Source organism: Mesocricetus auratus, unplaced genomic scaffold, assembly GCF_017639785.1.
Source record: "Mesocricetus auratus isolate SY011 unplaced genomic scaffold, BCM_Maur_2.0 Super-Scaffold_100011, whole genome shotgun sequence".
In the NCBI taxonomy this organism is placed as follows: Eukaryota; Metazoa; Chordata; class Mammalia; order Rodentia; family Cricetidae; genus Mesocricetus; species Mesocricetus auratus.
The window spans coordinates 48,420,752-48,435,252 of NW_024429195.1; the positions used below are offsets into that span (position 1 = coordinate 48,420,752).

The 14,501-nt window shown below is 39.8% G+C and overlaps 1 protein-coding gene across 5 annotated transcripts in view; it reads left to right on the forward strand.

Annotated features, from left to right (window-relative positions):
• The window catches only part of Mon2 (MON2 homolog, regulator of endosome-to-Golgi trafficking), a 68,245-nt gene that overhangs the window by 8,111 nt on the left and 45,633 nt on the right, over positions 1-14,501 (forward strand). For 4 of the 5 annotated variants that reach the window (XM_040754787.1, XM_040754789.1, XM_040754788.1 and 1 more), the window contains exons 2-7: positions 193-256; positions 7,319-7,446; positions 7,868-7,999; positions 11,870-11,999; positions 13,438-13,532; positions 14,269-14,394. In XM_040754787.1, the coding sequence (XP_040610721.1) occupies positions 193-256; positions 7,319-7,446; positions 7,868-7,999; positions 11,870-11,999; positions 13,438-13,532; positions 14,269-14,394 (675 nt within the window). Of the gene's footprint in view, positions 1-192; positions 257-2,870; positions 3,000-7,318; positions 7,447-7,867; positions 8,000-11,869; positions 12,000-13,437; positions 13,533-14,268; positions 14,395-14,501 lie in introns of those variants that run through there. The other variant, XM_040754791.1, reaches the window with a different exon arrangement.

The following is a 14,501-nucleotide window of genomic DNA, read 5'->3' on the forward strand; positions in this document are numbered from 1 at the left end:
AAAGTGCAGTGTGTATATCAGTAATCCAGGTGATTGAATTTTGTTGTTTTATGCATGTGCCAATACTGAACTTCCACTGTTTTAAGAATAAAGATGAGAGTGACTATTTGTGCTTTTGATTTTGTGTTTGCTTTCCTACCATAATTCATGTTTATACTAAGCTTTATTTTATAATTATTTTTGTTCCTACAGGCTGCTGAATCCGGAATAATAAAAGTTAAAACAATAGCTGCAAGAAACACTGAAATTTTGGCAGGTAATTCTTTTGCTTATAAACTCAGTAATTAGTGAAAATTTTACTAATAGTTAAAGTAGACCCTTAAAGAAAGCCATCAGTTTTTTGTGGCATCATTTTCCTGTGCTCTAATGTGTTATTCCTGATACAGGAAATGTGACTGTGCCTATTGTGAACCGGTTGTAGTTCCCAGAGGTGAACACTGTGGTGCATGCCTTTAATTCAGCACTGTGAGGCAGAAGTAGGTGAATGTCTGTGACTTCGAGGCCAGCCTGGTCTGCAGAGAGAGAGTTCCAGGACAATCAAGGTTACACAGAGAAACCCTATTCAAAAAAAACCTAAAATTTTTTTAAAGTTAAAAAAAAACCAACATAAAAATTCCTTGAAATGAGAAGCCTAAAAGCTACCAGTTCCTTAGAGTGAAGAATTTTCTTTTGTTGTTGTTGGGTTTGTTTGTTGTTAAAAAGATTTATTTACTTATTTTGCATAGTGTTCTGCCTGCATGCTTGCGTGCACGCTAGAAGAGGTCTTCAGGTCCCATTATAGATGGTTGTGAGCTACCATGTGGGTATTTCAAAATTGAACTCAGGTCCTCTGGAAGAGCAGCCAGTGCACTGAGCCATCTCTCCAGCCCCCGTGAAGAATTTTCTTACTCTTTGCTTTCTCCCCACCTCTACTACTCAGGTGACACACATTGCCCATACAAAGTAATCACTTGCTAATTTGCACTGTGTTGATTGACAGAGGGTTGGTCTGTTTTGTCTTCTGGTCTTTATTGGACTTGGTTTTCAGGAGGAGTTTCGAGCTTCTCTGTGACATGGCTTCCTGTCTCCCATCTGTTCTGTTCTCCTCTGTGGTCCCTTCTGTCTGTGCCACAGTACTGAGCACGGATGAGGTGGGACTGAGAGTCTCATGAGACAGTGTCACTGTCTCACTTGGTGGCTCAGCAGACTGGGATGCAGGTGACGGTGCCTGCTGAACCCAGGGTGTTGGCTGAGTGCCACCCTGCTGCTTCAGGGTTTCCACACTGGCTCCTCAGTGCATGCACTTCCTGCGGCCCTCCCTCCGCCTTCCAGCTCCAGGGGTGCCTCTCATTTCAGCCAGCAGAGGAGAAAGGCAGTCGTGGTTACACGGTTTAAACATAAACTTGAAAGTTTTAAAACATTAAGAATTCCTAATTTAGAAATGTCATCCGATTACAAAATAAAATAAAGACCTTTGACAAGAGTAGATCTCCCTTAGGCTTCTCAGTGTGACTGGAAACTTACCATGAAGGTTAGTTTTCCTAGTTGCATCTTTTGCCCACAGTTTCTTCCTTGAATAATGCTGTGTGTGTGTGTGTGTGTGTGTGTGTGTGTGTGTGTGTGTGTGTGTGTGTGTGTGTGTGTGTAGGAGGGGAGCAATGTGGAAGGTAAACGTGTTTGGGACCGGAAGAGTATGCACATAGGTTTTGGGATGTATCTGTTGCGTGGACTGACTTTAGCCTCTGTGAGGAACTGCATGTTTAAAGGTAATTTATGACCTGGAGACTTACTGCAGTTGAATCAAAGTTTTCATTGTAAAATATTTACCTTTGCTTATATTACAATAACAAATCCTTGATTCTCAGCAGTAGTTTTCATTGGTCTTATAGCTGATAGGAGAACTTCAGAGAATCACTATATTCTAGTATTCTGTGCAGAGTGATATATATCTAAGTAATTAAGCTTAAGGAAGAATAAAAAAAATTTAGAGTTGTTGAGATGCCTAAGGGGGTTAAGGTGCTTGCCCAAGCCTGAGGAATTCTGTTTGATTCTTTGATTCATGGTGAAAGGAAAAAGTTATTAATGCAGGTTAGTTTCTTACTTCCATATGTGTGCTGTGGCATGGGCACACCCCTACACACATACACAATTATAAATAAATAAATACAGTTCAACTTTTAAAGAATAAGAAAATTTAATATGTAGCTGGATTATTGATTTCATTGTGACACATGTAGCCATATTTCACATCACATATCTTTGATCTCATATTCTCTAGAGCCATCTATTTAAGGAGGTATATTAGTATTTAAACTTTGCCTTAGGTTGGTTTTTTTCTTTTTTCTGAGCCAGGGTTTCTTGGTAGCTTTGGAGGTTGGCCTGGAACTCTCTCTGTAGACCAGGCTGGCCTCAAACTTGGAGATCACTGGCCTTTGCCTCCCAAGTGCTGGGATAGGTGTGTGCCACCAATGCCTGGCCATTTTAGGATTTTAAACCATGTGTTTATAGTAGCTGATACCTACAGATATAGACTTCATTGATATCTTGTCATTTTGAAACCAAAGGCTCTTATAGCTGATAAGTATATAGTTTCTAAATTACCTAGTTCGGAATATAGTTAATACTGAGAAAATTTTTAAGATTTTAATTACCTGGGAAGTTTTTATTTCTTTATAAACTTAAGATTATGGGACACTAATTTTGTCCTGCAACAAATGCCAAACATCACAAACAGTTGAGGACAGGCCGCTGAGCCAGACTGTTGACTTCTTCTCTGTATGTCTATGTTTAGAACCTGAAAAGTTGTGGTGATGCTAGAATTCAGATCATCAAGCCTGCTTAGTGATGTGTAGCGCTGTCTCTCGTCAGCTTAGTTCTTAGCTTCAGGGGAAGATGGCTTGCTTTTCAGGGTCAGGCTTCCTCACATCTCTGCTCCTTTCTAAGCATCCTCTTTTAATGTTTACTTCTCTTTGTTTTCACTGCTGTCATGAATGCTGACATGAGTGGAAATGCTATGCCAGGTAACGCCAGCACTGACCAGATATGCAGGTCTTTATCTTCTCCTGTCTTAGAACACTGAGAATAAGAGATAACAATGTTAAGTTCTTCTGTTATAAAGCCAACTGCCTTAATCTTACGCTTGACTACTGTGTGTTACAAATTATTTATTATCCTCGATTGCAAGCTATTAGAAATCAAGAAGGCATGTGTAACCTAAAAGTCATATATTCTGTTTTTAGTGTGTATTTTTAGCAGGGAAATCTATGAAGTGATAGTATCTTTAAAAGTTATATATCTAATTCTTAACGCAAACCCTAATGGTTACATCTATCATGGCTGCTTTCAACTATTGTCAGTATACATGTAAAACTTAATCATTATCTGTAATTTGTGTTCTTCCTCATAGTTTTCCCTTATCTTTTCCTGTCTACATAGTCTTAGTAACTAAATAGTCTCTAAGTAGCAACCAGTAAATATTCTTCAGATTTTTTTTCTGACATAAAAAGTAATTTACCACCTGGTGATAGTAGCGCACACCTTTAATCCCAGCACTCAGGAGGCAGAAGCAGGATTTCTGTGAGTTCGAGACCAGCCTGGTCTGCAAGAGCTAGTTCCAGGAGGGCCTCCAAAGCCACAGAGAAACCTTGTCTCGAACCCCCTCCCTCCAAAAAAGTAATTTACCTGTTTGTTTTAGTATAGTTTTATCAATATGTATATTTGTGATATCTTAAAAGGTTTTTTATTTTATGTGTATGATTGTTTTACCCGCATGTATGTATGTGTACCATGTACACACCCTATGACACACTTTCTAAAATTAGAGCCATCATCTTGTCCTTTCTTAGATTGCTATTATCATATTACATGGGAATACTAAGACCTTCCTTGATATAAGCCTCAAATTGTGTCACATAATGTGAATCTCTTAAAATTGACTCTGTGGTGGTGTTTTTTTGTTGTTTTTGTTTGGTTTTGGTTTTTCAAGACAGGATTTCTCTGTGTAGTCCTCACTGTCCTATAGACCAGGCTGACCTCAAACTCAGAGACATGCCTGCCTCTGCCTCCCAAGTGCTGGGGTTAAAGGTGTACAGGTTTTTTCTTTCTTTTTTGGACCTAGTATCTTGCTATGCATTAATCTATTACAGTCTGGTATTGTAGTACTTACACTACGTGCCAAAATGAAAGTACACAAAAGTGGTTAACAGAGGCTTAGGGGGAAAGCACCTAAGCATGTTTGGACATCTAAAGCTAGGTCTTAAAGCCTAACGGGGTTTTAGCCAGACAAGGGAAGAGGTGGATGGCTTAACAAACACATTAGGCATAAACCAGCCTGGTGTTATGTGGGGGTACACATGCAGTGTTGTCTGATCATAGAGACTACAGGGACTTTCTCTGGCCCATTGTCTCCTGGCAATCATGGTTGCCATCATACTCCTTGTGAAGTCCAGCATTATCAAAAAGGGTTCACGTGGCACTAGTCAAACTGGTGTGTCACAATTAAGTGTAACTGTGAAATGCGCAACTGTTGGCAGTTAGGTATGGAGAAGGTTTGGGGTCTAGATCCTGATGCCTAACACTGGTTGTAAGAGCAACAAGAAAGCAAAGTGTGTGCTGTGCAGTGATAAGGAGCTGAAAGTCTGATTGCAGCAGATGCTACTGTGTAGTGATAAGGAGCTGAAAGTCTGATTGCAGCAGATGCTACTGCTCTAAGACCCCTCACAGCATTTCCTCCAAGAACTACAAGACTGCCCCGCAGAGCAGCCCTGGTGGCCTCGCAGTCCTCTCCCATCCCAATGCCAGACTGCCTGGCAAAGAAAATGAAGATGCCTCATGCACATTTCATCTGTGCTTAAGTGCTGGGGCGTCTTTGCAGTCATCATGGCCAACAAAGTGAGGATCAGTGGGAGGCAAAATAGTAGTTCTGTTCAGAACAACTAAGTAGCTGGTATGTTCAGCTGTAAAGAAAAAACGAAATTACAGGTCAATTAATACAGAGGGCCACAGACAGTCAGAGTACAGAGAATGAATACCTGTGACATGCCCCTCCCTAAATGACACATATGTATCACACCCTGTCCCCACTGCTCTCAGACATAAATATTATAAGAACTCAGTTGAAAGCTGCTGTGCAAAGTCACTTTTCTTGAGGGAAGTCATCTCCATTAGGTTGCCCATGCTCTGGTGGATGGTCCTAACCCCTGGACATAAAGACAGCACTGATTTGACCCATGGTCCGTGTAAAGGGGTGTGAAGTTGGGAGGGGAACTGGAAAAAGAGAAATTCGGGAGGAATTGTAGAGAGTAAAAGGTTCATATTATCAAAACCAAAACAAAACACTAAATACATGTGTGAAATTCTCAAAGACAATTTAAAATGATAGACACTAAAATTCATTTGACAGGATATATAAGTATTCTTTAAAAGATACAAACTGTTATATAATGGATAAATGTCAAAAATACTAAGTAAAACAGGAATAAAAAACTACTCAAAATTTGCAGGTAAATGGATGGAAAGTAGAAAAAAAATTGTATTGCATGAGGTAACCCAGGCTCAGAAAGAGAAATGCCACATGTTCTGTCTCTCATGGATCCTACCTAGAAATCTTTAGAGTTGTGTGTTTAACCTAAGGCAGTAGTTCTCAACCTTCCTAATCCTGCCATCCTTTTAATACAGTGCCTCCTAGTGTGCTGACCCCGACTATAACATTTCGTTGCTACTTCATAACTGTAATTTTGCTATTGTTATGAATTGTAATCTGTGTTTTTTAGTGGTTTTAGGCAACTCCCGTAAAAGGGTCATTTGACCCATTGGTTGAGAATCTGATACAACAAACTAAAAAGGGTCCGTTTGAGTGGAGGTTGCCATAGGGAGGGAGGGTAGCTGAACACAGATGATATGAAAACAGATGAGGAATTGGGGGAGTGGTGTGCAAAGCAGGAATAGGACATGGGGAAGAAAGAGCTCAGGGTCGACCAAAACTAAGGATGCATGAAAAACCCTTATGGAAACTTACTGTTTGTAAGGCAATTTAAATATCGGTGAGGGAGTGAGAAGGGAGATTGATCCCTGAATGTCTAAGTAATATTGCTTCTAAAAGCCCACGGTTGTTAAACAAAACCCAGTGCCAGGTGTGAGAATCTCCTTAGGAGTTGTTTGTCAGGGAGCCCCCAGAGGCCCCGAAACAGTACAAGCTCTTGTCACTGTTTTTGGTTGCCCACCAGAGCTAGTTGATAGGACTGGATGGTGAAAATGCACACAGCTTGGTTGTGATGTATAAAGAAATCAAGCTGGACCTGAGCTGGGAGCTTCTCTTCTGGCTGTCTGTCTGTGCTGTATAGACTGCTGGGGAAGAAAAGTCTCCTCCCAGCTGTGACTCCTGCAGTCTACAGTGCTGGTCTTCCAGGCAGGACAGGCCTAACTGCAACAGTGGCACAGCCATTAAGGGTGAAATCAACTCTTTTTTTATTGAATTTGAGGCCTGCTCCATAACAGCAAATTCATACCTGGTACTGCAAACACCAAGAAAGAAACAATGGCTGAAGTGGGTTTTCCCTTTCAATAGTGATGATAAATGGCTTTTTTTCAAGTTCTTTTGAAAAAAATGCCTATGAGTTTTGTTTCCTTGAAAACAGCTATCAGACTCCTATGTTTAATGTTCCCTTTCTTAGAATTCCATGTTATTTATTCAGTTTCTCTGAATGTGACAAACTTGTTTTGTCTTTTTTTGCCCTTAAGCAAGTTTTAAATTTCATGTTATAAGTTTAATTGGTTGATTGAATTCAATTGTATGTATTGTAATCTATGTTTTTGTTGCTACTTTAAAACTTCTAGAGTTGGTAGAAGTTAAATTAAGATTTGGAATAAAAGTTTCTGTATTCCAGTAGTTAATTTAAAGTACTCTTTCCGTAGTAAGGATAATGCTATTGTTGTTAAAAAGTGTGTTTCATGAAAAAATTAGAGCTACATTCACAGCATATACAAATGATCTAGAGTGCTAATGAACTGTGGAGGACATGATGTACATATGATTTTAATAATTCTTGCTGCTCTATAATACAAATTCTTGTCATTTCCCTCCCGTACCACATTAAGAAATGATGATTTCTAAACTCATGAGAATCCATGTTCTCAAGAGTTTATAGCAGATGTTTATAGAGAAAGCCTGGGAAGCCTGTGGGTGAGGTAAAGACTGTACTATATGGAGTTCTTAAGTTCTTACTGTTTGTTTCCATTTGGATGTTATTTTACATCAGAACAATCATCATAGACAGTAAATATGTAGACAGATATTCTGATTATGAATAGCTCCAATACCTTACATGTTTTCTGAATACAGCTCTGAAGGAGAACAGCTCAGAAGTTGTGCAGCCTTTCCTCATGGGGTGTGGGACCAAGGAGCCCAAGATCACTCAGCTGTGTCTGGCCGCCATTCAGAGACTGATGTCACATGAGGTGGTGTCTGAGGTAGGTCTCAGATTTGATCTGAGCTGCCTATTCAGAGTCGTATCAGCAGCTTCCATGGGGAAGACTGAAGCACAGCTGATATCGACTGTGAAGCACTTTTATGAAATATGATAATTTCAAAATAAAGTTAGCATTAAGGATTAAATGCATTTCTTGTGTGACTTGTCATCTAAGAAGGTATAGTTCTGTAACACAGGAGCTGGTTTTAGAATCAAGCCAATTTCAGTGTCACAGAATAGTTATTTCATATAATTCATGTTTTAAAGTGTAGATTATCTGAATTGATAATGTGTTGCTCATAAATGTAGTTTGTTTATACCTGACTTGGTGATGGAAAGTAAGAAAAAAATATTACCATGACTATGTTCTCTATCATCTCTCAGATCTGAGTTGACTCTGTGTTCCACCTTCTGATTGACAGACTGCTGCTGGAAACATAATTAACATGCTTTGGCAGCTAATGGAGAACAGCCTAGAAGAACTTAAGCTACTACAAACAGTACTTGTTCTCTTAACAACCAACACAGTAGTTCATGATGAGGCACTTTCTAAGGTAAGACACATACTTAATGGGTATCTGTGATGCTCGGAGATAGTGTTTGAATAGGCCAATTAATGAGAAAAGCCTGGAGCCTTGGGATGAAAAGCAGCTAACATCTCTGCAGTTATTGTGATATCAACAAAGTGTGTTAGCAGCCTTGGGGCCTCCTCATTAGAGGATCACTCAAGCTTGGTTGCTTGTCCAACCTTTGGCCACTGCTTAGCTATGAATATAGGTGGAAGAAGAGGAGAAAATGTAGGGCAGGGGTGGAGAAGGGAAGTAAGGGGAAGGAAACGCCTTGAATCGAATTGACTTAGGTAGTTCTCTCTCTGTAATTGCTCCTGTGTTGAAGCTAATTTGCATGTGTGTATTATGTAAATTAACAGTTCAAGTCTGTCCCTTTAAGTGGCCAAAAACCTTTGAGCATTTATTCTGGATGAGGTTTCATAGCTGGATTTTATTTCTTTCCTTTACACCCTCTTTGGAATATTAACATTTGTTCTCTTATATAGTTAGCTCTTCAAGAAGTTCTTAAAATCATGAACTATTTCTGTAAATCAGAAAGTAACAAATGCACAGTTATCAGCTAATGGTTTTATTCTCTGAGGAGTACTTTGAACTTGTTTGTTGAGACAGAAAAAAGAAAAAAGAAAGGAGAGAGAGATAAAGACCTTGGTTGGTCTGGACCTTAGACAGAGGCTGTCATCAAACTCCTAGAGATCCGCCTACCTCTGCCTCCCAAGTACTAGGATTAAAGGCATGCACTACCACGCAAAACTTTGTTTTGGACTTTCAGTAGTTCTGTCATAGTTTTTGTGCTTTTGAAGATGGATAGTTTATAAAAGAGAGAAGTCTACAGTCTTATGCATAATAGCTCAAGTGGATTTGCATGTTCACCTTTTCTAGATATTAATTTGGTGTTCTTAGAGCATAATGACCATTTTGTTTTTCTAGGTGCCTGTCTGCTAAGTAGAGTTTTTTATATACTTTTTTTTTGTATATAGTTCCATTTGGTTTCTTTTGGTTTTTTTTTTTTTTTTTTTTTTTTTTTGGTTTTACGAGACAGAGTTTCTCTGTTTTGGAGGCTGTCGGTCCAGCCTAGCCTCGAACTCACAGAGATCCGCCTGCCTCTACCTCCCGGGTGCTGGGATTAAAGGCGTGTGCCACCAACACCCGGCTTCCATTTGGTTTCTATCAAATTATTCTAATAAATATATTTAAACTTTACAAAATGTTACCCATTAACATTCTAAAGAAAGAGCGCTGGGGTGTGGGAGACGGTTCAGTTAGTAAAGGGTTTGCCATATGAGCGTGAGGACCTGAGTTGCATCTCTTCCTCCCATGTGAAAAGCTGGGTGCGGTGCCTCATGAATCAGTGTGGAAACAGACAGGAGGATCCCTTGGTGTCCTAATTAGGTTTCTTTTGCTGTGATCAACACCGTGACCAAAAGCAGCTTGGGGAGGAAGGGATTTCTTTCAGCTGACAGGTTATATAGTCCATCATCAAAGAAAGCTTAAGGCAGGAACTGAAACAGGTCATGGAGGAATGCTGTTTACTGGCTTGCTCCCCACGACTTACTCAGCCTGCTTTCTTATAGAACACATCCACAGGGGGTGGGCCCTATGCATCCACCATTAATCAAGAAAATGGCTCACAGACATGCCCATTGACCAATCTAATGGAGGCAATTCCTCAATTGAGGCTCCCTTTTGCTAGGTTACTCTAGCTTGTGTTAAATGGAAAAACACCAACCAGCACCCTGAGGATCATTGGTAAGCCAGTCTTGACTAGTAGGCAAGTTCCAGTGAGAGACCCCATCTCAAAAACAAGATGCTTGGTACTGGCTTTCACACAGTCATGCACACTGCGTGCTCCTGAGCCCAGACACTCATACACATGTGCATACACACACATGCACACTCACACATATACACACATACACAGAGAGAGAGAGAGAGAGAAAGAAGTAATTTTAGGTTTTATTTTAGTATGCCACCTTATTGAAAATGAAGTATTTGCTACTTAAATTCAAATACAAAGGTATAATATAAAACTGATCAACATGAAAGCTTCTGTGTAGCAACATAATGTACTTTTAAGTTGAAATACAGAGTGATTTGCTGTTTAAAGCCATGTCATTTAAAGTTTGAATATAAGAGCATTGGAGAGATTGCCCAGTGGTTAAGAGTAGAAGCTGTGCTGGGTGGTGGTGGTGCATACCTTTAATACTGGCACTAGGGAAGCAGAGGCAGGCAAAGCTCTATGGGTTCTTGGACAGCCAGGGACACACTGAGAAACCCTGTCTTAGAGAGAGAGAGAGAGAGAGAGAGAGAGAGAGAGAGAGAGAGAGAGAGAGAGAGAGAGAGAGAGAGAGAGAGAGAGAGAGAGAGGACGAACACTAGCTGTGCACTGGGTTTGGTCTCCAGCACCCTCTCTGGCCTCCTCAGGCCCCAGGCATGCAGGCCATGTGTTTACATGCAAGCAAAGCACTCAGACACATAAAATTACATTTTTTAAAACTTTTGATATAAGTTGATAAGGCACAGCATTTCATAGTTTTCCAAGAGTGGTATGTTTTCATACTATTAAACTTTTAGAAGATCTTTGTGTTACTGGTGTATATATGTAACCATTTCTCAGAGTTTGGATTTTATGGTCCATGAACCATAAAATAAGTCCCAGGGTAGAGAGAGGAAAATAATGACAGGTATCTAACAAAGGACACACATGTTCTTCTCCAGTAACTGAATGAAAAGTTGGCATGTTCTAAACACTTCACGATAAGGTGACGAGCAGATGCATGGCGAGGCTTCTCACCTTCCTGTCTGCTAGTGCACTGAGCTAAAATCATACAGTGTTGTTGTAGCCATTAGGACAGTTGCGCTCTATAAAGGGCACCAATCCAAATAGTGCTGAGGATAGGATAGTTCTGAAATCACACACACAATAACAAAATGTAAATCTGCTTTAGAAAATAGCAGTTTCTTAAAAAATAAATAAATAAACCTGTGTTACCCTGTGACCGAGCCATGTCCTTCCTAGGTATTTATTCAGTGCAAATGAAAATGTTTGTCTTCACAGAAACCTACATTTGAATGTGAATAGCACCAGAATGAAAACTATCCAAATGTCCATCCACAAATAGACGGTTAAGCGCAGCCATACAGTGGAACCTCCTCAGAAATAAAAAGGGAACTCATACTGACACACAGGACAATAGCACACACACTTCATGAATAGGGCTCTAAGTAAAAGAAGCCAGAAGCAAGGCGTAACACACGAATCTTTGATATAAATCTGTAGAACATGCTGAGTGGTCAGTGTGAGTAAAAACCAGTTATCTGTGGCTCAGGGAGAGGAAGAGCGGGGCTGTCGAGATGCACAAGGGAATGTGAGGGTGATAAAGATGGGCACAATCCATGTGGATCAGGTATCTCGTGAAATCCTATACCTGTACGGAATGCAAGCTGTCTACAGACATTCGGAATATTCAAGTTGCTGTTTAAAGAGAGCAGTGTGGCACCCTTTTAATAATAGTGTGCTTTTATTTATGTGTTTAGTAGTTTACAGAGTGCCTCTCTAAAGACTTAGTGATATAACAGCCATGAATACTTGCTATTTCTAAAGCAAGTCATTCTGGGAAAATAAAGCATGACACACTATTACACACATTAAATGAACCACATTTGGAAAGACATATTTTAAACTATTTTAGCAAATCTTACATAGCTATGTATCTATTGAGACTGAGTTATTTTGAAGTGTGAAGGTTTTTTAGGTTTATTTTATGAAAAGGTGGGACTTAGTTTCTAACTGAAACAAATGGTTTTACTTGTGGTTCATCTGATAGGCTAATGTGCATGCTCTTCATTTCCCCCTAGGCAATTGTTCTTTGTTTTCGACTCCACTTCACAAAGGACAATATTACAAATAATACAGCCGCTGCCACAGTACGGCAGGTCGTCACTGTGGTCTTTGAGAGGATGGTGGCCGAAGATGAGCGACACAAAGGTAAAGTGGTTCCTTGTGAACTAGTATCACCCAGAAGCTGAACAGCACAGCCATTCTATTCCTTTGGAGACAGATGTGCACATCTGTAACCCTGGTCTCAACAGGATCCCAAGGGTGAGCCCAGCAAGATAGGGTTTCAGAGAAACACTCCAAAAACACCTGAAAACTTACACACACATATACACACATAGTTATAGATACATAGGTATGCATGTACGTTTAGATGGGTGATGAGTTCCTTTACTTTTTTGTGAACTTGACAAATTTCCTGACAAACAAACAAAAATGTCTAATATTCATAACCTTGGTGTAATTCCTGGAGCAGTATTTTTAGCCATGTTTCTCTAAAGGCTGAAATACCATTTAGCACCTTCTAGTTTAATAATATAGAAAAATACCAAGAAGCCCTTTCATTTATTTATCAATCAACACTTATTTTAAAGGCTGCCATAATTTACAAAGAATAGTATCTTTAAAAAAATATTGGGGCTGGAAAGATGATTCAGTGGTTAAAGCCCTGGCTGATCTTCTAGAGGTCCTGAGTTCAATTCCCAGAGGCACCCACATGGTGGCTGACAACTGTCTGTAACTGTAGTCCCATGGGATCCGATGCCCTGTTCTGATGTGCAAATGTATATAAAGACAAAACAGCCATATACATAAAGTGCATAAATAAGTAAATCTCATCAATAAAAATGCTATTTTGGAAAAAATATAGTCCAGCAGTGGTAGCAAATGCCTTTAATTCCAGCACTCCAAGGCAGAGATAGACTGTCCTCTATGAGTTCAAGACCAACCTGGTCTACAGAGTGAGATCCAGGATAGCCAGGGCTACACAAAGAAACTCTGTCTTGAAAAACCAAAATAAATAAACAAAAAAAAAGCACCCCCAAACCAAATATCACCCCAAATTCATAAACTCACATGCATGCTTTTGTGTGTGTGTGTGTGTGTGTGTGTGTGTGTGTGTATACACATGTCCACAAGTACATACCTTAGCACACATATGGAGGTCAGAGAATGACTTGTGAGAATTAGCTCTTGTTTTCCACTGTGTGGATCCTGGCCATCAAATGCAGGTCTTCGGGTTTGGCATCAATCACCTTCGCCCACAGACTATGACGTCAGCCCAATGAATTGTGCCCAAATTATTAGTGTTTAAAACAAATGCTGTGAGCAGGAAGAGAAAACTTTGTAGCTGATTCTTAGCTGGTGCAACCATGACTCATAGTTATCATGGCAGATCAAGTTTATTAAAGTGTATGGAAGAAAATGAAGAGTAATTCTTATGGTATTTTGTGTAAAAATATACATTTTTCACTTTGGAGACATAGTTCTGAAATTACTGGATTAAGACGGACACATTTTAAGGAGAGTATATGATTTGCTGAGGGGTTAGTATGTGCTTCCTCCCATGCCTGGCCTGTTTTGATTGCAGACATAGAGCCACCAGTGCTGGTCCAAGGAAACAGTAACCGAAGGTCTGTGAGCACCCTGAAGCCTTGCGCTAAAGATGCATATATGCTTTTCCAGGTATCTCAGTTGACAAATGTAATGTTTATTGTAGCATGTAGTTTTGTGTAGGGTTTTTAATTTTATTTTAATATTGAGTATGTCAAAATTAGTATTAAAGTAGTTCTTAAAAACTGAAGAAAGACTTCTTCATCTGCGGTACACCTCACTAACATGGTGAAATGCTGTCTCACTTTAAGGTAGAAAAATAGGTATATAGGGGTGACTAATCTACAAAAACATTCCTTTACTGAGAAAGGTTTCAGTAATAAATTTGCTGTCTACTTGATGTAAACTGATACACAAATAAGTTACATGAGTTGGCCTGACTTTTTTTTGTTGTTGTTGTTGGTTTTACGAGACAGGGTTTCTCTGTATTGTTTTGGAGGTTGTTGGTCCAGCCTGGCCTCGAACTCACAGAGATCCGCCTGCCTCTGCCTCCCGAGTGCTGGGATTAAAGGCGTGCACCACCACTGCCCGGCGAGTTGGCCTGACTTTTAAGTCATTTTAAGTACAGTAAGATTAGAAGTCTATTCTAATCTTAGAATAATGCTTATCTGTAGTTATCTGCTTATTGGCTATAGTTACGTGCTTCTACAGAGGTTTACCAGAATCTTTTGAAAGTATAATTTATCAAAATTTGAATTTCTGATGCTTAATCTTAAAAAAAAAATAGGTTTGCTTTGCTGTAGTTTTATAAACTGTAAGTTGTAGAAGCCATATTTTATTGTGACCTATGACACTAATTGCTTCCCAGGACCTCTGTCAGTTGGTGAACGCTGACGCCCCCTACTGGCTAGTTGGCATGACGGAAATGACTCGGACTTTCGGCCTTGAGCTGCTGGAGTCCGTCCTCAATGACTTTCCTCAAGTCTTTCTACAAGTAAGCCAATTGACGCTGTCTTGTCCCGAAGTCAACATGTACTTTTCTTCCCTGTTGGAAGATGCAAAGACATAGCCTTAGGCTTCAGACCAAACTATTTTGTGAGA